Source organism: Meles meles, chromosome 10, assembly GCF_922984935.1.
Source record: "Meles meles chromosome 10, mMelMel3.1 paternal haplotype, whole genome shotgun sequence".
Classification (NCBI taxonomy): domain Eukaryota; kingdom Metazoa; phylum Chordata; class Mammalia; order Carnivora; family Mustelidae; genus Meles; species Meles meles.
Genome location: NC_060075.1, coordinates 44,973,821 through 44,998,346, shown reverse-complemented (window position 1 = coordinate 44,998,346; position 24,526 = coordinate 44,973,821). Strand labels below are relative to the sequence as shown.

The following is a 24,526-nucleotide window of genomic DNA, read 5'->3' as shown; positions in this document are numbered from 1 at the left end:
CTTTGTTTTTTCTTCTAGTTTCCACAAGTTAGTGAAATCATGATATTGTCTTTTTCTGTCTGACTTATTACACTTAGCATAATACCATCTATGCCCATTCATGTTGTCCAAAAATGGCAAGATTTCATTCCTTTTTATGGCTGAATAATATTTCACTTCTTTATCCATTCATGTATGGATGGACACAGGTTGTTTCCATATTTTGGTTGTAGTAAATAATGCTGCAAAATTTGGCCCCATCTTAAAGGAAATACCTTTCAAGACTCACCAAGCCTCTGTGCTCTGATTCCATTCTCACCCAGCACCATCCTGACAGTGTACTATACCAGATTCTAATATGAGGAGAATGCTGTTTTTCTCAGATCTGAGTATTGGGGTGAGTGGAACAGTAGGTCTCCTCCTGTAAATTAGTAACTTGACATTGCAATTTGTAATCTAATATTTTATGACTTTAGTTATTGTGGCAAATGGCATTATCCAAGTCGCCTGCAATAATCTCTCTCATTTGTCTTCTACAAATGATCTTGATACTCCTCCCATAGAGAGATGAGCTCTATGCCTCTTTCCTTGAATCTAGACCAACCTTAGTGATTTCACTGTAACCAGTAGAAAGTAGTGGAAGTGATGCCTCATTATTTTTAAGATTAGATCCGAAAAGATCGTATAGCTTCCACATGGTTCTCTTGAAATATTTCCTCCTAAAGCCTTCAGGAATGTAAGCTGTTCCACTGCCCTGAAGCTGTGACCATGCTGTGAGGAAGCCCAAATTAACTCATGAGGAGAAATCACATGAAGAAACCTTGAGATTCAATAAACAGAGGGATGCCTGGCCAGACTCCAGTGCCTAACCACCCCAAACCCAAGTCGGACGACTCCACAGTGCAAACCAAAGTAAATCTAAGGGTCTCAGATCAACCAAGCTGAACCAGAATTGTTCCTCCCATCCTCAAAAGGCTTTATTGTTGCCCAAGCTATGCCCCTAAAGTAAAAGAAAAGAAGGAAGAAGAAAGAAGAAGGAAAAGATAAAAGGAAAAAAACAAACAAACGAACAGATGTTCTCCAACTAAAACCAGTGACCTTATAACAAGCCATCAAATAATCTGAAAACCTTAGGATATACTTCTATGCAGCAACCAGGTGAGTTGGGTTTCTCTCACTTGCAATTATAAGAATCTTGACCAGCAATTCTTTCTACAGATGGGTCATGTCCCGTGCTATAATAAAAATGCCTTTCTGCATAAAAACAAACAAATTTGCTCACATTTTATTATTTTTGTAGTTATATTTATAAATTAGATTGGTGCCCAGTTTTTCTCTCTCTCTCCCCGTGTTTACCAGGTTTTAGTTTCGGGATAGTTTGCTTTCCAGAAAAGCTGAGAAAGCCTTGGTGATTTGCTTTCATTAGTTCAAAATTTTAATAAGTAAGAACAACCAATTCTAAGTTAAGAATTCGTTTAAGTACGCAAAAGAATTTCTTGGGGTTTCTGGATCTTTACTGTGAAGTCCTACCTAGCTTAGTCACGTTTGCGGGACCATGCGCAATCTTTGCTATTACTTTGCTATTAAGTACTAGCTCACAGTCCATCCACTAATGGCTTGGGGAACAGTCACAGTAACTTAAAACCTTCTCTGGACAGCTATCAGGGGAGTTTCAGAATACACGCCTCATCCTTTCTCTTTAAGTATTATCCTGAAAACAAAAACAAAAAAACAAAACCCCCCTGAAGAATGTTTTCAGTCTCTTTCATGTGGAATTCATTCTTGTAACTAAGTTAAAAAACATAATAATCTAAGTTTCCCTCCCTACTCAAAGCAGCCAGAAGTAATTGGATCCGCGGCCACGTAGGAGTCTCTGGTGGCGCTAAATCTGGAGAGTCTCCAGGGACGGGCGGGGGCCGGCGAGTTGGCCTGGGTGGTAAACGCTTTTCCTTTTTCAACTTTGGGCCGAAGCCCCGTCCCGAGAAGTTCACGATTTCTCCCTCAAGGACAGGTTCCCTCTGAAGCTGCCAGCCGGCTTCCCCTGGCGGGCCCGCTCGCTGGGCAGGGCAGGGCAGGGCCGGGCAGGGCCCGGGCGGCGCGGGGCGCGGCAGGCCAGCCCTGGCGCGCGGCTGCGGCTCCTCCCCTCGCTGGATGTGGCCGGGGGGTGGGGGGCGGGGGGTGAGAGAGGGGTGGCGGCTGCCGCCCGGGGAGGGCGGGCAGTCTTTTCCACGTTTGCAAACGCCGCGGCGCGCCCAGCTCCGACCCTCGCCGCCCGAGTTTCGCACGCCCTAGCCGGCTCCGCGTCGCGCCCCGCGCCCGCCCCTCGCTGCTCTCCTCGACGCCCCTGATGGCGTTCAGGACCCGGAGCTGGCGACCCCCGCCGCCGCCGCTGCTGCTGCTACTGCTCTGGGTGACCGGGCAGGCGGCGCCAGTGGCGGGCCTGGGCCTCGACACGGAGCTGCAGATCGAGCGGCGCTTCGTGCCCGACGAGTGCCCGCGCACCGTGCGCAGCGGCGACTTCGTGCGTTACCACTACGTGGGGACATTCCCCGACGGCCAGAAGTTCGACTCCAGGTACCGCGCCCCGGACGCCCGGCCGGGCCTCTGAAGCAGCAGCGCCCGCTCTCTGGCTTCTCTCTCTCCGGACGGGCCTTTCCCTCCCGACGGACCTCCCCCAGCTCCGCCCCGCGAACCCCTGCGCTCCTCCTCCTTCCCCTCCTCCTCCTTCTCCCCAAAAGCCCAGCGACCCTAAACCTCTCCGTGGTGCGGTGAGCCTACCGAGCCTTACGCTCCCCTGGTCCGCCGGCCTGGGGCTGGAGTTTTGGATAGGACCTGGCGCAGAGAGGCTGGAACTTCCTGTCCTCCCGGCGCATTCACACAACGTGAAATCGGTGTAAAATGGCCACTCTGCAAATAGACCTCCACCCCAAGAGTAAATGTTGATGTCTGTCTGCCACCTCCCTTTCCCTTGGACAGACAGATTTGTTGAATAAGATGATGTGTCTCGCTGTAGATGATGATGGTGGTAATGGTGACGATGAACTGATGATAGCAGCCGTTAACATTTATGGAGCTATTACAATGTGCCAGGATAGTTCCAATAGTTCTAAGTGCTTTCTGTACAATGAACTCATTCATTTCTTACAACAGATCTTTTAGGTGGGTACCATTATTTTACCAGTGAGGTCGCTTGAGGCCACTGAGGCTAAGAAACTTGTTAAAATGGAGTCCGACTGAAAACCCTGACAGTCCAAGGTCAGGGTCTGTGCTCGAAAGTACTACTGCCCCTTCATATTTGGCGACTGGATGTGGGCAGGTCACTCAGCTTTGCCCTGGAGCCTTGAACCATGCCCAGGATTCCCTCCCTCATCTCTGTCCTGAGATCACAGTACTTGTTCCCAGCTTGTTCGCAGCTTCTCTCCAGTGGAGCTTTAGGGTTAAGAGACCTTTTTCTCCAGCTACAGTCCGCTCTCTTCCCTAAGACTTTGTACAAACCCAGGTCTGTGCCTGCATTTCTCTCAGTGAATCACCAGCTTAGGCAAAGAGAACAATTGGTTGAGCCTCTGCCCTAGCCTGTGCAGGCTCATTCCAGAAGTCATCTTTTAAAAAATACTTATAGCCTCTCTCGACTTTTTTGGAATTTCAGACAATAAATATACAAAAGCAGTTTAGCATGCAAACTGGTACATAGGCAAGTGATTAAAGATGGTCCTTCTTTCTGTTGTTTCAGTAGCTTTTTATTTTTAACAGCTTTACTGAGATATAATTCACATACCATACAATTCACCCATTTAAAGCATACGATTTGGTGGTTTTTAGTATATTCATAGATTTGTGCAGCCATCACCGCTGTCTAATTCTAGAACATTCTCATGACTCCAAAAAAGAAAGCCTGGACCCATTAGGTCACTCCCCTCCCCGCCAGCCCTAGGCAACCACTGATCTACTTTCTATCACTATATGGAATCCTATAATTTGTAGTGATTTGTATCTGGCTTCTTTCAGTTAGCATAATATTTTCAGGGTTCATCATGTTGTAGCATGTACCAGTGCGCCATTCCTTTTTAAGGGTGTGTAACATTCCATGGTATGACTATACGTATATGGTTTATCCATTCATCAGTTGTGGGTCATTTGTATTGCTTATACTTTTTGGCCAATGAACATTTGTGTACAGGGTTTTGTGTGGATATGTGCTTTTCTTTCTTTTGGATCTATACCTAGGAGTGGACTTGCTGGGTCCTATGGTGACTGTGTAACTTTTTGAGGAACCGCCAAACTGTTTTCCAATGCGGCTTCATCATTTTATACTCCCACCGGCAATGGATGAGTGGTCCTAGTTCTCCACATTCTCCCCCAACAACTGTAATTTTCTTTTTTATTCTCGCTCTCCTAGGGGGAATGAAGTGGTATCTCATTGTGCTTTTGGTTCACATTTCCCTAATGACTAATGATGCTGAGCATCTTTTTATATGTTAGTTGGCCATTTGTATATCTTCTTTCATCTGCTTCTTTAGTTAGAAGATAATGAAGAATTTCCTGCTCGTGCTGACAGTAATTAATAATTCCCACTAGAACAAGTTGTCTGGTACTTTCCTCCCTCTAGTCATGGCAGCCACTGTGAGGCAGTGTGGGACAATAGAAGACATTAGAAGGAGGCACTCCATCCAATCAGCAAATGTGTGTGTAGTGTCTGCCCCTGAAGACAGTGTCCTTCACTGTCCTACAGCTTGTAGTCCGGGCCACGGTGTCGTGTGATATACACAGAAAGAATAACAGCATACACTTTTGTCTGTCATGTAGAGTTCACACAGTTCTTACCATATACCTTTCAATGTATGAATTCATTTAATCTCAAAGAAATTCATTAACCTCACAAGACAATGAAGTAGGTACCTTAACAACAAATGAAGAAACGGAGGTTTGGAAAGTTCAAGTAATTTGCTCAAGGGTCTTGGCTACTATGTCGCAGAGTGAGGTTTTGAACTTGAGCAGCCAGACTCTGTAGTCTGTGGTCCATGCATATATATAATGAAAGAAAGGCAAGGAGCTATGGAAACACACAGAAAGCTCAAACTGTGTGTTGCATGGGGTTGGCGAGAGAGAGAGAGAGTGGTCGGGATGAAATTCCAAGATTGCAAGGCTAAGACCTGAAGATGATTAAAATTGAATAGGGCTGGGGCACCTGAGTGACTCTTGGTTTTGGCTCAAGCCCTGATCTCAGTCAGGGTCATGGGATGGAGCCCCACTGCGCTCAGCATGGAGTCGGCTTGAGATTCTCTCTCTCTCTCTCTTTCCCTCTGCCCTTCTCGCTCGTGCTCTTCCCGTCTCTCTAAAATAAATGCATAAATCTTAAATAAAATAAAATAAAGTAAAAAAAAAAAGTGACCAGAGCTGAGCTGAGGGGTGAGGGCTGTGGAGGGAAGAAAGGATGTGGCTGGTGGAGGGCAGAGCGGATACGGAGGCCTGTTGGTGGGCAGTGGGAGTGTTGTTTCGGGATCTGTGAAAGCTCTTCACTACAGCCTGAGTTTGGAGTGAGAGTGGGGGAGTGGCCGATAGGGAAAAAAGAGAGGCCAGAGGAGGCTGGAGAGGAAGGCTGGGCCCAACTCTGAGGATCTTTTTTGCCTGGCTATGGAATTTGGACTTTGTCTAGGACAATGGAAAGCCATTGAAGAATTTTAATCAGGGGTGTGAGAGATCAGACTTTTCTGTGGCTGCAGTGTGGAGAGCGGGGTGGAAAGGGCAGGACACACAGTAGATGTTCCACCAGTGTGGGTTTTTCTCTAGGGCCTCCATTTTTGGGGGAATTTATGAAGCATTAAGGCACAACTTTGCCATTCCTGCCCAAAAAGTTTAGGGGAGGATAAATCTAAGGTATTTTGGGTTCTGGGTGCTGATTTGGAGGTTTTGCTCAGAAGAAAATAGCTGTTACCCTGACCAGAGCCATAAGCCACAAAGGGCTCCTCTTTTCATAGAGCTTTCTTCCTGCATCTCTTGGGAGCAGTTAATATCATTTCAGCTTATGAGCATTTGCACTTGCCAGGAGGCCCAGCCCTCTAGCCCTTGGCAATGGAGCCTCTGTGGGCTTGTTAATATGCTTCTGTGGCTGCTGCTCCAGACCGAAGAAGACAGCAGCTCCCAGGCTACAGTTTCCAGGGGGCTCCTGCTCACCCTCTCCAGCTCTTGCGAGCTCCTTGTCAGCCACTCCTGTTCAGCTTTTCTAGGAGTTCCATAGCCTTCCTAGCAATAAGGGTGAGGGGGACGGCCTCTTTGCTTGCTCTAATTTCCTTCCAGTGATTGAAATTTGTTAAGTTCCTGTTATCTTTAGTAGGCAAAGCCAGCATCTGGTCAGTTCCTTCACAGCCTCCAGGCTTGTCTGCGGACCCTCAAGGTCCTGAGGCTCAGTAAACATTTTTCTGTGCCTACTGCATGCTCTGTTGGGTGAGATGCTCTCACACAGTGATGTTCAAACTCTGCATGCGTCACAATCAGCTGGAGAGCTTGTTCTACCCAGCTTCTGAATCAGAAGGTCTGGGTGGGGCCTGAGAATTTATTTGCATTTCTAAGTTCCCAGGTGATGCTTTTGCTGCCAGACTGAGGACCACACTTTGAGAACTATTGCTCTAAAAGAATCAAAGACTTATTAACAGAGGGTCTGCTTAATTTTATATATTTATTCATTCAACAGATATTTGTTGAGTATCTACCGTTAGCACCTGGTGGGTATTGAGGGAAAGCGTGTTAAGCCTCACCCCTTCTGCAGGATTGGTTCTGAGAAGAGCCAGGGAACTGGGTGCGGTACAGATGGTGTCAAGCTGGACTGGAGAGGTTAATTGGTGATGGGGAGACTGGTCAGGTCATGACAAGGCTCATTTAGGGAGGTTTTAGAGTGTGAATCAGAATAGCGGCCCTCCTATGGAAAAGCCCGGTGCCGGATGGGAAGTTACTGTTTGTGTGTTAGCCCAGTGGGGCTCTGCTGAGTTTAGGAAAAGAGCCCAACCTCCAGGCAGGAGGTTTCTGAAGAAACTAGCGTTTTCTTGAGGCCATTCACCTGCAGGGGCACCTGAGTGGGTTGGTCAATTAACCATCTGACTCTTGGTTTTACCTCAGCTCATGATCTCATGGGTCGTGAGATGGAGCCCTCCAGTTGCTTGGGATTTTTCCCCCCTCTTCCTCCTGCCCCCTGCTTGCACTTGCTCTCTCTCTCAAATAAATACATACATAAATAAAATATTAAAGCCTCCTGTTTTTAAAGAACAAGTAAACACCCTGTGAAGACTTAAAGTCATTGTTTTTAATTTTCATTTGTGGGTCATTGTGAGCGACTGTGCATTTACAGTGATTATTTAATTTGGCTAGATTTTACTGGCTGAGAACTTGTGTAGAATAAGATTTATAGAGCTCTAATATTTTAACTTGTGCAGTTGCTGAAAAAACAAATATCTACAATAGCCGTGGAATGATTTCACTTGGCTCTGCAAAGTTTTTCTCTTAATGATACTTTAACGTGCCAACTGCTTGCGTTTCAGGGTCTGGTCCTCTGTGGAGGCAAGAATGGACGTGCTCTTTCTCGTTTCCCTCCTCTTCACTCTTACTCCTTCCTCTCTTCTCCCTCACCTTCTCTCTCTTCCTGTATGGCAGTGTCCTTCATTTTTCCATCTGTTAGCCGATAGACACTTTGCCAGTTCATTAAGGGCTTGTCTTTTTCCCCTGCCACGCACGGCTCCTTAGCAGCTGGTAGAAGTGGCCATTTGGGGGAAGTAATGTTGGGCAAAGGGTCTGGGAAGCCCAGAGTCACCTTTGAGAGCATGTGGCCCAGGGAGAGAGTTGGGAGGCAGAAAAGTCAGATTTTTCAAATCTGCAGGTGGGCTCAGGCTCAGTGGTAGAACTCAGCCAGGGGACGGTGTTGAATCTTACCTGGGTCATCTCAGAGCAAGGCTAACAGCTAGGAGGTGACTTTCTGCTTTTGTGCATTTCATGCGTATTTCAGCCCCGTTCATGGATGGCTCTGGTAGGACCACAGTCCTCCTGTCCGGCTGGTCCCAAGTGAGCCAGTCATCTGAGCTGGCCTGAGACTGGGACAACTTTCAGGCACCCAAAACATGGTTCTCATGCCCAGTGGGCTGGCTTTTTATTTTCTTGCTTCCCTCCTGTTATGCATTCTCAAAATATGGCAGTCTCTTTAATCCTCAAAAAAAGGAATTCAGTCTCATGTATAGCATCGTGAATATAGTCAGTGATACTGTACTATATACTTGAAATTTAAGTATACCTTATTTATACTTGAAATTTACTAACAGGGTAAATCTTTTTTTTTTTTAAGAGTTTATTTATTTATTTGACAGACAGAGGTCACAAGTAGGCAGAGAGGCAGGCAGAGAGTGAGAGGGAAGCAGGCTCCCCACTGAGCAGAGAGCCCAATGGAGGGCACAAGGACCCTGGGATCATGACCTGAGCCAAAGGCAGAGGCTTTAACCCGCTGAGCCACCCAGGTACCTCTAAAAGGGTAAATCTTAAGTGTTCTTACCATGAAAAAACAAAGACAATGGTAACTAAGGGAGGATATGTTAATCAGCTTGATTGCGGTGATATTTCACACTGTATACATATATCAAAACATCAAATCATACACTTTAAACAGATGTAATTTTTTTAAAGACTTTATTTAATTTGACAGACAGATCACAAGTAGGCAGAGAGGCAGGCGGCGGTGGGGGGGAAGCAGGCTCCCTTGCTGAGCAGAGAGCCGGATGCAGGGCTGGATCCCAGGACCCTGAGATCATGACCTGAGCCAAAGGCAGAGGGTTAACCCACTGAGCCACCCAGGCACCTCTAAACAGATGTAATTTTTATTTGCCAATTATATCTCAATAAAAATGGGGGAAAAGTACCATATTCAGCATTTATTTGTCTGAACTGATTCTAAAATTGGCATATAGAGAAAGCGGACATGTCCTCTCCTAGCTGAGCAGGACTTCAGTTCTAACCCCAGGGCAGTTTTCTCTTCCTTCTGTAATGGCCATTGTTCCTTCGTTTCTGGATCCAAGATCAAAATAATCTCAGCCACAAGTAGTATAAGCATATATAAGTTTTTGTCAAAGTTTTAAAATTAATTTAATTTTTAAACGATGTATCCTGTATTACTTTTGCATATAAGTTTTTAAAATCTGAGTTTTAAAAATCAGGTGAGTAATTCCATAAAGCTTAGAACTGTACTTGCCCAGCTGCCAGGAAGAGAAGGGACTTGGAGTGGGGTATAGCTGATTTGGATGCAGACTTTCAAGCTCCAGGCTTCCTTCCCTCTGTGCTGCCACCTTCCACGTTGCACCTCTGCAGACTGGGGAGGCACACGGCTCCACCCTTGGCCAGGTCCCCTTCTGTTTCCCAGAGATTCTGTTTCTTTCCTACAACGGCAGATCCTACACTTTTGTTCCCATTCCGTCTGCTAAAATTTTGTTGCCAGCTCTTGACAGCAATGGTCTCTTCTCTGTTTTCCTAAGTCGTTTGTTTTTTCTGTTTTGTTTGTTTGTTTTGTTTTTTTTTTGTTTTGTTTTTGATGAAGCAGAGCCTAGGAACTTGGGGAAGGAATAGGCTTTGGGGGCTCTAGGGAGAGAGTATGTTCAGTTTGACACACGTTCTTTTGTTTTTATTTATATATTTTAAATATTTATTTATTTATTTACGTACTCTCTACACCCAATATGGGGCTCAAACTCATGACCCCAATATCAAGAGTTGCATGCTTTTCCAACTGAGCCAGCCAGGCTCCCCATGACATGTGTTTTTATGTCATTGTTGTTTTTTAAAGATTGTATTTATTTAAGAGAGAGAATGAGCAAGAGAGAACTTGAGCCAGGGGTGAGAGGCAGAGGAAAAGAGACAAGCAGACTTCCCACCAAGCAGGGAGCCCCAGGGCTCAATCCCAGGACCCTGAGATGATGACCTCAGCTGAAGCAGACACTTAACCGACTGAGCCACCCAGGAGCCCCAACATATGTTCTTTTAAAAAGTTCATCCTCACTGCAGATTGAAACCTATGTTTAGAAATAGCTTCTGGGGGCACCTGGGTGGTTCAGTGGGTTAAAGCCTCTGCTTTCGGCTCAGGTCATGATCCCAGGATCCTGGGATCGAGCCCCACATCTGCTCTGTGGGGAGCCTGCTTCCTCCTCTCTCTCTGCCTGCCTCTCTGCCTACTTGTGATCTCTGTCAAATTAAAAAAAAAAAAAAAGGAAAGAAAAGAAATAGCTTCTGGGCTTAGAAATTTATGCTTCAGGAATGCAGCACAGAGGCAGTTACTCATCCTGAGGAATATGCCACAAGGTCATGTGTGCTCATGTGTAGATGGTTTAATGACTTGCATGTGATGGGTTTTATGTGATGTCTCCTGTCTTAGTGATCCTTGGGCCAGGAAACTTGAAGAGCATCCTTGGGGGCTGCTGCAGCCACCTCTCATCACCCCTTCGGGGCAAGAGAAAGTAGAAGCAATCAAAGGCTTTACAGCAATGAATGAGCAGGGAGAAAAACAAGCTGATGGAGAGGAAAGGGGGTTGTTGTATGTGCTAGATGATTTTCATTTGCCTTTCTAGGTCCATTCTTCTTCTGATCTATTGCTTTTTGCTCTGTGAGGCTGTATGAAATACATATACTTAGTATGGGTTGTATCAATGACCGTTTCTGTCACCTGGCTTCTGGTTGGGTTCAGCCAGTGTGACATCAGCAGATCAGAGGGAGGAGAGTGACGTGGAGAGATTTATTCCTTTGGCTCCCTACCTGTAGAGTCTCCATTTGTGTCCTTAGACTGGGGGTCCTAGCTAAGCCTCTGTCAGGTGGCCCTGAACCTTCTCTGTCCCTGGATCCTTCAAGCCCAGATTTGACAATAACACTTCTTACTTGTCCCCAGAGATACCACGTTGTCCCTGTGTTCTCTGCACCCTGCACCCTCCTTTGCACACAGTCCCTTCATTAAACTTTCCTGGAGCTGCCTACTTTGGGTGTATCATCTGTTCCTTGCAGGACCTCAAGTGGGACGTCTGCAAAAGGTGTAAATCAGCCAGATATGGGGACAGGCTCTATTAAGTGCTTATTCCAGAGCTTGCGGAAATAATTTTCATAACCAATTCTGGGCTTGACACTGCCTATGAACTTGGGCCAGTTGTGCTGATGAGCACAGATTTACTCAGAACGACTTTATTTTTCCAGATGGTCAGTTTTAAGCCGGAGATAAGACTAGTCTTGCATTGTCAGTTTCTCACATATGTAAATTATAAACTCTTCTTTCAGAAGGTGTATTTTTGTTGGTTTTTAGCACTTTGCTGAGGCAGTCAAATGAAGATATTAATATTGCAAGGAGCCAACAATTTTTATATGCCACCTGGGGAAGGGCCTGGACTAGGAGGTGAAGGGTCAGATGGACGTGGGTTCTAGCGTTTTCCCCCTTGGCTAACATCGTGAGCTTGGGAGATTCTTTGACTCCAAGGAGCCCAAGGAGCAGCGTCTATCTTGAAGTGTTGTGTGATGATTAAATAGGGATAGCATGTGAGAAAGCTTAGTTTGCCATTGTGCCTGACACGTAATAAACACTCTCTAAATGGTAATTCTTATTAAAAACTCGTATTAAATTTGGGAACTATATTCAGGTTCCATGGATGGAAGACTAATTTATGAAGTGGTTTCCAGCCAGTACATTGTAGCTGTTTGCACATGCTCTGTACCTGGGATGTCTTTGAAGCTTCCAGTTCTGGTTCATTATTAATATAAACCCACCAGCTGGATGGTGGTGCGGGGCATGGCAAGTCCCCAGCTAAGTGAAATGAAAGAGCTGGCATTCCACGGGGCGGGTGTTGGTCCCTGGAGGTAGAGGTTGGAGGTGTAAAGCTGTCTTGGCCTCAAAGCTGACCATGTGTTTTTGTCCTCTGGCTTGCTAACCTGAACTTGGAGTCTTGCTTTCTTTTCCCTGACCCTGCAAAAAAAAGGCTATTAAAATGAATTGTAAAACTAGGAGGTAGAAGAAAAAAAAGGGGCAGGTCTGAGGAAGCTGCCCTGACGAGTGGTGAAGTGGACTGTGTTGCTCTTCTAAGCTATTTATTAGGGAAAATGAAGAAGTAATATGCCAAATGAAGGGTAGGACATCCTAATGAGGTCAGTCCCAACCACTCTTTTTTTTTTTTTTTTAAGATTTTATTTATTTATTTGAGAGGGACAGAGAGAGAGAGCATGGGTGTAGAGGGGCAGAGGGAGAGGGAGGGAGAGAATCTCAAGAAAACTCCATGCTGAGCACAGAGCCCAATGCGGGACTCCCTCCCATGACCCTGAGACCATGACCTGAGCCAGAATCAAGAGTGGGATACTTAACCAACTGAGCCACCCAGGCACCCCTCAACAGTTCTTAATATATATTTTTTAAGATTTTATTTATTTATTTGACACAGAGAGAGATCACAAGTAGGCACAGAGAAAGAGAGAGAGAGAGAGAGAGAGAGAGAGAGGAGGAAGCAGGCTCCCTGCCGGGCAGAGAGCCTGATGGGGTACTCAATCCTAGGACCCTGAGATTACGACCTGAGCTGAAGGCAGAGGCTTAACCCACTGAGCCACCCAGACTCCCAGTTCTTAATATTTTCTTACATGAATATTACATTCAAAAATGATATTTGAAATATCATTTCAAAATGATCATTTTGAATTATTGATCATTTGATCAAATGATCAAATATGATCATTTGAGTAATCAATTAAGAATTAAACCACCTGAAATCCTCTACTCATAGATTACCATTGTTAATATTTTATATATCACCTAGTGGATTTTTTCACATGCATCTATATATAAATTCAAAATGGAATGATTTTATACTATGGCTCTGTAACCCGTACTCTGTTACTGTGTATGTCCTTCTGTGCCAATGGATATAAATCTGGTATTTTTAAATGGCCGTAGGGCATTTTATTGTATGTCCTTGCCTTAAATGCAACCAGTGCCATGCCTTTGAAATTTCTGTGCTCTTTCCAGTGTTTCATTATTATAAACCAAGCCCTGTAGTTATTTTTGTAAACACAGTGTTTGAAACTCTCTGGATATCTCTGCTAGTTTTTTTTTTTTAATAGGCATAATCCACGCCTTGGACTTCTTATATCCTCCAAAGCACCTAGCACAGTCTCCTAATAGGCAAACCCTTATTGGATGCAGAATTTGACATTAAAAAGGATGAGAGCATGGATGTTGGCCACAGTTCCATTATTTATCTTCCAACCCAAGGCCATCACCAGCCAGCCTTTAAATCACATATGTTTGTGATTTCAAGACCATATCAGACTTCCCATCACCTGTAATAATTATAGTAACACTGACGTAACTCTGAGGTTTTCTGAGCACTTTTCAGATTGTAGTATCGTATAGATCTTGGGGTGGCTATTATTGTTACTCCCATTTTGCGGTAGAGGAAACAGTTTCAGAAAGTTTAAATATCCTTTATGCTACACCATGCTGTGTCTTTAACTTATAGACCTAAAGAAACAAAAGAACAATCAAGTGTTTGTGTTAATTGGAGTGTTAGTATCTTATGCTGTTGTTTTTAAATACCAATGACATGGAAAAGGAGTAAACTCTTTTAGCGAAAGTGTTGGTAGCTACTTTGTAAAGTGATATATAAACAGGGTTGCTTATCTAACTCGATTTGCTGGCCATATTCAAAGTAATAAAAAAATTCCAGCCCCGCAAGTACTGTTAGTGAAGACATTTCCTGTGCCAGTAACTCCTCTCCGGCTGTTTTTGGTTTCCAGTGCCCTCACTCTGTCCATGGGTACATTTTTACTGGTTGGTTTCACTAAGGGAAGGATTAACTTATACTTTTCTTTTTCTCTACCTCGTGGATCTTCAGCTATGACAGAGACTCCACTTTCAACGTGTTTGTGGGGAAAGGACAACTGATTGCAGGCATGGACCAAGCTCTGGTTGGGATGTGTGTAAATGAGAGGCGTTTTGTGAAGATCCCCCCAAAGCTTGCCTATGGAAGTGAAGGAGTTTGTAAGTTCTTGTTCTGTGTTTATAAACACATTTGCAGAAACAACCAGATCCTCTGAGAGGTATTCAGTCAGGGAGATCAGAGAATCTTCAGAAGCTTTAAATCAAGGACAATGAGAAGCGGTGAACACACACACACACACACACACACGCACACACACAGCTAAAATTTCATCTTTGGTTCATTTCTTCTAGATGTGAAAGAAGTTGTTATTAACACAGTTGTATTGAATGTCACCCTTGCTGAGAGGAGGACCATTTTTTTTTTCTCATTTCTTTCAATTTTATTTTGAGGAATGAGGGAGGGAGTATGACCGATTTTGGAATTGTTCAGCGACCCTCTTGAACACCCGGGCAGCATCCTAGGTGTTTATTCATCTGGCCTGAACGGCAGCAGCTTCTCAGTGGGAATTCTCTTTGATTTTTAGCTGGTGTGATCCCCCCTGATTCAGTTCTTCATTTTGATGTACTTCTGATGGACATTTGGAATTCTGAAGATCAAGTTCAGGTTCACACTTATTTCACACCTCCCAGTTGCCCTCGGACCATCCAGGTGTCGGATTTTGTAAGGTACCACTACAATGGAACATTCTTGGATGGGACACTGTTTGATTCAAGGTAAGTGCCACCATTCCAGATAATATCGAGATGCCCCTTAGTTCCTTCTGTCTCACCTGCTTTTTATGCCCTTGGAGAAACCAGAAGAGAGACCCTTCACAATTTCCATTGTGCCAACTCCCTCACTCATGGCTTTTGGTTAATGTGTCATGCTCTGTAAAGCCAGAGTCCAAATTTTAATAAATTTTACAGGAATGTAAGAACAATGTTTATCTAAATTAAGTGTCTTGGAAGCTCATCATTAAGTGAAGGGCCCTATTTCCAAGTAGGTTGATGCATTTTTTTAAGTCCATTTTTATAGTTTTCCCATGGAGGGATGAGGGGAAGGCTGAATGTTTATGAAGCTATGGAAAAATGCAAGGAGTAAAGTGCTAAGGTAGAGAACAGCGAACCCTTAAGGGCGTTCCTATTGTTATAGCGTATTTGGTTAGATAGAGTACCAGGCCTGTTTTTGTGAATCACTGTGATTTAATTACATGACTTTAATTTCTTCTAACTTTGGGGACTTCTGTTGTCTTTGGGAACAAAGACCTAAAAATGCCTGTCGTCAGGGATGGGTATAGTTTCACTATTTATCTGATAATTGGGTTCCTAAAGCCTTATTGAGGAATGAGCTGGAAACACCCTCAATAGCATGGAACTTTCCCCCTTTCTCATTGGTTTTCAGTCATAATCGCATGAAAACATATGACACATATGTGGGCATTGGCTGGCTGATTCCTGGAATGGACAAAGGGCTGTTGGGGATGTGTGTGGGGGAAAAGCGCATCATCACCATACCTCCTTTTCTGGCCTATGGAGAAGAGGGAGATGGTAAGTCTTTCTCATTCCTCAAGCCGCTCCCATCTGTCCTTTTTTTTTTTTTTTTTTTAAGATTTTATTTATTTATTTTAAAATATTTTATGTATGTATTTGAGAGAGAGAGAGAGAGAAAGGGTGAGAGAGCACAAGCTGGGGCTGCTGCAGGGGAAGAGGGAGAAGCAGACTCCCTGCTGAGCAGGGAGTCTGACATGGGGCTCCATCCCAGGACTCTGAGATCATGACCTGAGCCGAAGGCAGATGCTTAACCTACTGAGCCATCCAGGTGCCCCTTAAGATTTAATTTTAAGTAATCTCTATATCCAGTTTGGGACCCCCACGCATGACCCGAAGATCAAGAATTGCGTGCTCTTCCAACTAAGCCAGCCAGTCACCCCTCATCTGTCCTTATATTTTTATTGCTGTCATTCATTCAGCTTACCACGTGAAACCTGCCAGATGTTTTGGTCTAGACTTGCACTGTCCAATATAATAGCCACTAGCGACATGTGGCTATTTATAGTTAAATTTAAAATAAACTAAAATTAAGTAAAATCCAAAATTCTGTGCCTTAACCACACTGCCACATTTCCCGTACTTCAGAGCCACATGTTGCCGAGGGCTGCTGTCCCGGGCAGTGCAGGTACAGAGCATTTCCATCACTGTAGAAAGTTCCGTTGGGCAATGGTAGTCCAAATCATCTACCTCTCAGCACCGAATTGTGGAAACTTCCACTTACTCATGGTCATTGGCGTTCATAAGTAAAGCATCTGCCCCTGCCTCATAAGCTGTAACCTTGGGCACCAGCCTCTCCAGCCTGCATTTTCCCATCTATGAAATGAGATTTAAACTAGAAAGTCCAAATGTTGTAGATCTCAAGGTAGAAATTTAGTATATGATGCCAGATTTGCCATTTCCATCCCCCCACCCCTGATTTGTACCTCCAGGGTGGGTTTTACCTGTGACATTCGTTCCCTGTGGACAGATGCAAAACCTCATATTAGAAAAAGCATGAATTCAAACTAGTGTCCTTTTTTGAAGGGAGCAAACAGAGTATTGGCTGGTAAATGGCATTTTGTGGCTACTCATATTTTAATTTCAGGCATATTTAATCACACTGACAGGCTAACACATCAAAGAGAACCCCCTGGCATTTAAACAACCCGGTATATGTAGTTAAGAATTGAAATGGAAACATGATGCATTTAAGTTTACTGACGGTGACATTTGTTATACTGATTGTATAATAAGTTTACCTAACTTACAATAACCCAAGATAATGTTTTCCAAGCTATGTTTCCTGGCACTCTATGTCTACAGCAGGAGGAGAGAGGAGGAAGCGGGGCTCAGCCTTTTCCCCTGTCCACCTCCTCTTTTATTGCTGGGGATCTCCAGACAGTCCCTTCAAAAAGCAGGGTGGGGATTCCTTGCTAAAAGAAAAATAAAATGTGGAAACAACTGCTGTAAATACATCTTAATTCTCCATTCCCCAAGACATGTTGTTATTCTGATTGTTACTCTAGTGGTCTCGTCCTTAGCCAGTGCAAGTCCATTTCCCTTGGCTCTCACATCCTTTCGATGTCATCCAGATGCATACCTCATACATAATAAAACTAGATGCCTGGCCTAATTTGAGGAATATTATTTACTTATTTTAAATAAAAACTGTGTTAAATATTTGAAGTAAGCAGTTTATTTGAAATAGTTGTTTTTTACTACTTTAATACTGTGCTCAGGTATCCAGGAATAATTTTATTTATTTATTTATTTGCTTGTTTGTTTATTTATTTTAGAGAGGGTCGGGAGGGGCAGAGGGAGCAGGGGGCGGGGGCGGGGAGAGAATCTTAAGCAGGCCCCACACCCTGCCCAGAGCCTGACTCGGGGTTCAATCTCACAACTCTGAAATCATAACCTGAGCAAAAATCAAGAGTCAGACATTTAACCAACTGAGCCACCCAGGCGCCCCAGGTATAACTTTAAATAGGAGAATTGTATGGTACGGAAATTATATCTTGATAAAGTTGTTATTGAAAAACCAATATTCAGTTAGTCCCTGATAATGCTAGAAAAATTTAAATTCTGGAGTTACTTTTAAGGTTTTATTTTTTCTCCTAAATTTAAAAAATACATAAAAGTATAAAAGATTCCTATTCTATCACACACATACACCCATTCGCACACTTCGGGGACTGACCACACCTTACATTCCACAGGCTGACTCAGCAGCCCCTTTCTGAAGATTTCATTATTCCCTTGAGGGGAAGGAGGAGGGGTGGGCTCTGCCAAAGAGCTGGTTGAAGGAACTCAGGCTTAGTATGCTGTGTCATTCACTCGCCCAAGCCTACTCCTTTGCAAGGTGTAACAAATGGCAAGTAAGAGTGTTGAGATAGGTGGTTTGTCAGTTAACTTCCTTTATCTCAAGGGACCGAATTGAGTTATTTATTGGTTGATGTTGATCTTTGCTTGATGAGTTAGTACCCAATAATCTCTTCATGTAGATTATCATTTTGTAGATGTTCATGAAGTCCCCACTGTTGGGAGTATCCAAAAGGAGCAGTACCATCCAGAAGTTAGAAGCAATTTGATGACTTATATTTTGCGTTAGGGGTGCCATTTTTCCCCCTCTCAGCTAGATTTTTTTTTTTTTGGACAGACAGAGATCACAAGTAGGCAGAGAGGAGGCAGAGAGAGGGAAGCAGGCTCCCCGCTGAGCAGAGAGCCCGATGCGGGGCTTGATCCTAGGACCCTAGGATCATGACCTGAGCCGAAGGCAGAGGCTTCAACCCACTGAGCCACCCAGGCGCCCCACCTCCAGCTAGTTTTAATTTTATTTATCTCCTGTTTTGGATGCACTTAATAAACTGAATTTTGCATTTTGCCTTTTCAAAAAAATTGGTGGCTGGTTCCAGAGAACAAGTCTATGTAGTATTCTGTAGAACCAGGTCCAAGTTTTAGAATTTATGCCTTTAAATGTCTGATTTGCATTTGTACACAAACAGAAGCCCACGGAGGCATGTATTTGGGTTTTCATATGGGTTCATAACCACCCACATAGAGCCTTGATTTGTCAGCACTAGCAGACAATATGATTGTAGTAGTCTCGCATGTCATTAATATCGGTTTACTCCTTTTTCTGAAGAAGTCAGGCTTCAAATTATATTCGCCAGTGCATGGTTGGGCACCATGGACACAGTGGTGACAGAACATAGCTGGACACCCTGGGGGACCACCCAACATGTGAAAGAACATTTCTTTCCTTGACTTGGAAACTTCAAGGAATGAGTAATACCAACACAGTGGGAGTTGAGTTGTAGTTAAAAATACTTCTTATGGGCGCCTGCATGGCTCAGTTAAGCATCAGCCTTTGGCTCAGGTCACGATCCCAGGGTCCTAGGGTCCAGGGTCCTTGCTCAGCATGGAGCCTGCTCTTCCCTCTGCCTGCCGCTCCCCCTGCTTGTGCTCTCTCTCTCTCTCTCTAACAAATAAACACATAAAACCTTAAAAAAAAAAAAAAGGACTTCCTAAATCTTGTGTCCTGATTTCATCTTCTTCCTCCATTCTATGCTAGGGAAAGACATTCCTGGACAGGCATCTCTGGTGTTTGATGTTGCGTTACTGGACCTCCATAACCCCAAGGATGGCATTTCCATTGAGAATAAGGTAGTCCCAGAAAACTGTGAGCGGCGCAGTCAAAGTGGGGACTTTCTCAGGTATCATTACAATGGCACCCTTCTGGACGGCACCTTCTTTGATTCCAGGTAAGGAAACAACTGGAGCCTTCACTCATCAGAACATTTTATTAAATACAGTCTACCTCTGGCTGGACCATGATCTGAATACTCTGTCAATGCTGATTTATACTTAGTATTTTCATCTCCAACATATCTTTGTTTTCTGACATTGAATTCCTTCAGAGGCTGTTAGAACGGTCTCCTTCTTGGGGTCTGCGGGGAATAAGTTTGCCGGAAAACAGGAGTGACTCAGCCTCTACTCCCACCATCGCCCACACTGTGCCCCACTATCCAAATGTGCAGCCAGCTATGGGATCCACAATGGGAAGTGGCCAGAACCGAGTCCTGGGTGGTAGGATGAGAAGAGAACACACTTGGTGCCAGGAAACCTGGGTTCTTGTCCTGGTGTGTGGTGACTTTGCATGGCATTTGACCTCCCTGCACTCCAGGGTTTTCCTCCTGTAACTGGTACCTTTCCCCAGAAATGGTTAAAGAGACAAGGTATGTAAGACTACTCTATAACATCACTTGGGGGGTGGGGGGGCGAGAGTGCTCTGTGAACTTCAGAGGCTCCTGGAGGAGTCGGGCTGTGTGCTTCCAGCTCCCGTCCCGCTGCAGAGGCGAATTACCATGCCGCTGTTGTTACTTACTGTCCTGGTTTGCTTCTGAGGCTTCCGCAGCTGCGCAGGTGGCTGGGCAGGTGGCTTGCTCTGTCTTGCTCCTTCAAGCGGCACGAGCTCTTTGGAAACCACCTCCTCAGCTTCCTGTGGAGCAAACAGGTAGTGACAGCAGCCCACCTGTCTCCCCGAGGCTTGTGGACTTCTAATTTCTCCCATCACCTGAAAACAGTACAGAAGAATTTTTAGATGGCATTGTTTTGTTTGAATGATGTATCTTTCCTATTCTTAGGGTCTCCTCTTTTACAATTTTCATTTGATTTGGGGGAAAAATAATAGTCATATGATTCAAAATTAAAACTAAGGGTGGATTACGATATCTCCTATTACCCACCCCTGCCTACCTGACATCTCCCTCTCTCCTAGCCACTTGGAATTAACTACTTTCCTTTATGTATGTATGTATGTATGTATGTATGTAAGCTTTATACCCGATGTGGAGCTTGAACTCATGGCCCTGAGATCAAGAGTTGCACAATCTACCTACTGAGCCAGCCAGGCACCCCTAAAATTAACCACTTTTTAAAAAAATTTTTTTAAAAGATTTTATTTATTTGACAGAGAGAGAGGAGCACAAGCAGGCAGAATAGCAGGCTCCCCGCCGAGCAGAGAGCCCAATGTGGGACTCGATCCCAGGACACTGCGATCATGACCTGAGCAGAAGGCAGATGCCTAACCGACTGAGCCACTCAGGTGCCCCTTAACCACTTTTCTTAATAAGTTTCTTTTTTATTCCTCCACTGTGTGGATTTTTTTCTAATGCAGATATAAACAACTATGGATGTTATCTTATTTTCTCCCCTTTATAGTGTATAGTATATAGTATACAGAATACACTAATCTGCCTCTTGCTTTTTTTTTTTTCACCTTGGGATTTTTCCATATTAATATATAGTGAGACAGCTCAGGGCTTTATCTCAGAGTTGTGAGTTCAAGCCCCCAGTGGGGTCCATGCTGGGCATGGAGCCTACTTAATAAAAAATACATACACATACACACACACACACACACAGTGGGAGAGGAATTACTTATACTTTATGTCTGCCTAGTGTTTCATTGGGTGAATATTCCAAATTTATTTAACTATTCTCCTACTGATGAACATTTGAGTTGTCTTTATTCTTTTTCTACTACAGAAAATATTCAGTGTGTGTGTGTTATTAGTTGTTACTTGTGAGCTTGGTTCTGTCCATTATTCCATGGAATTCTATTAAATTAATTAAATTAAAATTTTTAAAATCTACTAATTAAAAGACCATTTTTTCTAGTGTATACCAGATTTCTTTCCATAAGAAAGGAACCATGGGGCACCTGAGTGGCTCAGTCAGTTGAGTGTCCAACTCTTGATTTCAGCTTATGATCTCAGGGTTGTGAGATCAAGGCCCAAGTTTGGCTCTGTGCTCAGCGGGGAGTGTGCTTGAGATTCTCTCCCTCCCTTTCCCTTTGCCCTTCTTCCCATACTCTCTCTTTGTCTCTCTCCCAAATAAATAAATTCATCCTTAAAAAAAATTAAGGGCGTTGACCGGGTGGCTCAGATGGTTAAGCATCTGCCTTTGGCTCAGGTCATGATCCCAGTGTCCTGGGATCGAGCCCCACATCGGGCTCTTGGCTCAGTGGTGAGTCTGCTTCTCTCTCTCCCTCTGCCTCTCCCTCTGCTCGTGCTCTCTCTCTCTCTCTCTCTCTCTCTGTATCTTTCTGTCTCAAATAAATAAATAAAATCCTTAAAAAAAATGTTGGGGCAGCTGAGTGGCTCAGTCATTAAGTATCTGCCTTCAGCTCAGGTCGTGTTCCCAGGGTCCTGGGCTCCCTGCTCGGCAGGAAGCCTGTTTCTCCCTCTTCCACTCCCCCTGCTTGTGTTCCCTCTTTCACTGTGTCTCTCTCTGTCAAAAAATAAATAAAATCTTTCAAAAAATTAAAAAAATAATCTTTATTAAAATTTCTATTTTAAAAAGTATTATGTTCTTGGGTGCCTGGCTGGCTCAATCAGTAGAGCATGTGACTCTTGATCTCAGGGTTGTGAGTTCAAACACCACGTTGGGCATAGAGCCTATTCAAAAAAAAGTATTATGTTCTTATTGTATAAGTGAAACAATACAAAGGTGTATTGTAATGTAATAATTTAATAAATTTAATAATTTAATAAAATGTAATATTTACCATTAACCCCTTTAGCCATAAATATTAATAACCTTCCACAGTGTCTCTCCATGTTCATAAATCTTTCATGTTTAAATCTTCAATCCATCTGGAATTTATTGTGGTATTCAGTGTGACAATAAGGATCTAACTTTATGTCTTTCCAGATGGTTAGCTAGTTTTTCAAACATACTTTACTGAAAACTATTTTTCCCTCACTCATTTAAAATGTGACTTTTATTTAAAGATTTTAATTTTTTAAAAGATTTTATTTATTTGTTTGACAGAGAGAGAGAGACAGTGAGAGAGGGAACACAAGCAGGGGGAGTGGGAGAGGAAGAAGCAGGATTCCTGCTGAGCAAGGAGCCCAACAAGGGGCTCGATCCCAGGACCCTGGGATCTGACTCAAGGTGAAAGCAAACACTTAATGACTGAGCCACCCAGGTGCCCCAAGATTTTAATTTTTTTAAAGTAATCTCTACACCTGGTGTGGGGCTCAAACTCGGATACTCTCCTCTCTGCAGGAGCCAGTATTTTTAATTTCATAGGTCTTTCACACATATACAGTGAAATACATTCTCTCAGTTTAATTTTTTACAGGAATGAGAGCCTGTTATATCCTGTACCTTCCAAACAGCAATTTTAAGTTTTGTGGGGTTTCTTTTTTTTTTTTTTTTTTTTTTTTAAATAATCTCTACCCACAATGTGGGGCTCGAACTGAGATCAGGAGTTGCATGCTGTCCTGAGTCAGCCAGATGCCCCCAAAACATAATTTTATTTATTCATTCATTCATTTAAAATATTTATTTATTTATTTTAGAGAGAGTGAGCACAAGCTGGGGAGGGACAGAGGGAGAGAGAGAGTACCAGACTACCTGCTGAGCATGGAGCCTGATGGGAGCTCTGTGTCGCGACCTAGAGACCGTGACTTGAGGTGAAATGAAGAGCAGGATTGCTCAACAGACTGAGCCATCCAGGTGCCCCTCAAAATATCATTTTAAATAGGTTCTTTTTCCCTAGATAAATTTTTGAGTCCCTTTCCTCCCCCATACATGGTGTTCGGATTTTGATTGGAATTGTTTCAAAATTCATAAATTAGTTTGGGGGAGCACTGACAGCTTTCTAGTTCTCAGTTTTCCCACTGGGGAACATGATGGTTTCCCATATAAATCTTCTTTTAAAGTTATTCAAAGTTCTCTACATTTTATGGCCACTCTGCTCCGTCGTTCCTGTTTTCTGAGGCTCTTTCCTGCCTCTTGGCCTTGGCCTCACTGTTACCCCAGTTCCTTTCCCCTGTGCAGATCCTGCCTCCTCAGTGTCCACTGTCTCCCCAAACCCCATGGAACCTTTGCTGTTTCACCCAGTGGCTCAAACTTCTCTGAGGCACCTGCCATCTCCCACTGCTTAGTGTCTCTCTATAAGGGACCCCATCTGGGAGGAGTTTTCCTCTTTCCTGAATGTCTGGTGGTAAGGTGTACTCCGGTGATGATCTCCAGAGAGCTAGTAACCTGGGGAAGGTGAGAGGCTGGCTCATGGTGCGAGGATGCTAGGGAGCCAAGCCTGCCTTCCTTGGCTGTGTTCTCCTCCTGGCCCTCCTGGCCCATGTGAGGGGCTGAGTGCTGGAACTCCACAATGTGGGGGAAAGGATATTTCTCCATAGTCTCTTCTGGGGTGCTATGTAGATGATGGTCTTCCTGGATGAGGAAAATCATCTGCTACTCTCATTTTTATGGCCCTTGGCCTTGTGTTTGGTCTCTGAGGGCTACTGAGGAGGCACAGCCCCTCACAGCTCGGTCTTCTCATCCCCCTGTCCCCGATTAGCTGGCTGTCTTCTCTGAGGCAGTCATCCTTTGGCCGCGTTTGAAGTAATGGCTAAACAGACTGGCTCTTTCAGGACAGGCTTCTTGCCACATGAATGCAGATCACTGTGGTTCAGACTTTGGTAGTAGACGTGGCATATTAAATTTTATTATTTTATTCTAGAAACATCTGGCTTTGGGGAATTGATTCCTGTCCTCACCAAACTCACAGGAATCGGATTCAATTGGCAGCTTATAAAAAGGCTGGATCTCTCCACTGAGCAGAATGCTTGGGCCTCCTGCCAGTGGCACTTGGGAAACCCAAGTATCTCACCAGAAGGTGGCTTGGTGAGGAGGGATTTCAGTAAGAAGAGTCATCCAGGCTCTGTTGGGGACTGCAGAGTTAAATTGTATGTATGTGTGTGTATATATATATATGTGTGTGTGTGTGTTTGTGTGTGTGTGTGTGTGTGTGTGTGTGCGTGCGTGTGTATTACTTTTCTGGCAATCCAAATATTAATGTCTCATATATACAGATATTCTTTTCTTTAGATACTGGAGACATTGTCCTTGGGACACATTCTTAGTTTCTAGTAAGAGTCACCCTGGATGCCTTTTTCATTAACTTGACCTGGTTACCAAGCATAGTCCAATGTACAGTAGTTGCATTTCTGTGTGGTTGCTTCTTGTCATGTGCATCCCATCCATAACCTGACCAAACCAGAGGGATGGAGGGCTTGTTCCTGGGAGTGTTTTTGTTTACGGCCGCTC

At 44.0% G+C, this 24,526-nt stretch overlaps 1 protein-coding gene across 1 annotated transcript in view; it reads left to right on the top strand.

Moving 5' to 3' along the window:
• The first annotated feature begins 1,242 nt into the window (after positions 1 to 1,242).
• Positions 1,243 to 24,526, top strand: part of FKBP9 (FKBP prolyl isomerase 9) — a 39,222-nt gene continuing 15,938 nt past the window's right edge. The window contains exons 1-5 of the mRNA XM_046020159.1: positions 1,243 to 2,553; positions 13,854 to 13,999; positions 14,425 to 14,614; positions 15,282 to 15,427; positions 18,981 to 19,170. Of these exons, the coding sequence (XP_045876115.1) occupies positions 2,327 to 2,553; positions 13,854 to 13,999; positions 14,425 to 14,614; positions 15,282 to 15,427; positions 18,981 to 19,170 (899 nt within the window). The 5' untranslated portion in view covers positions 1,243 to 2,326. The remainder of the gene's footprint in view (positions 2,554 to 13,853; positions 14,000 to 14,424; positions 14,615 to 15,281; positions 15,428 to 18,980; positions 19,171 to 24,526) is intronic.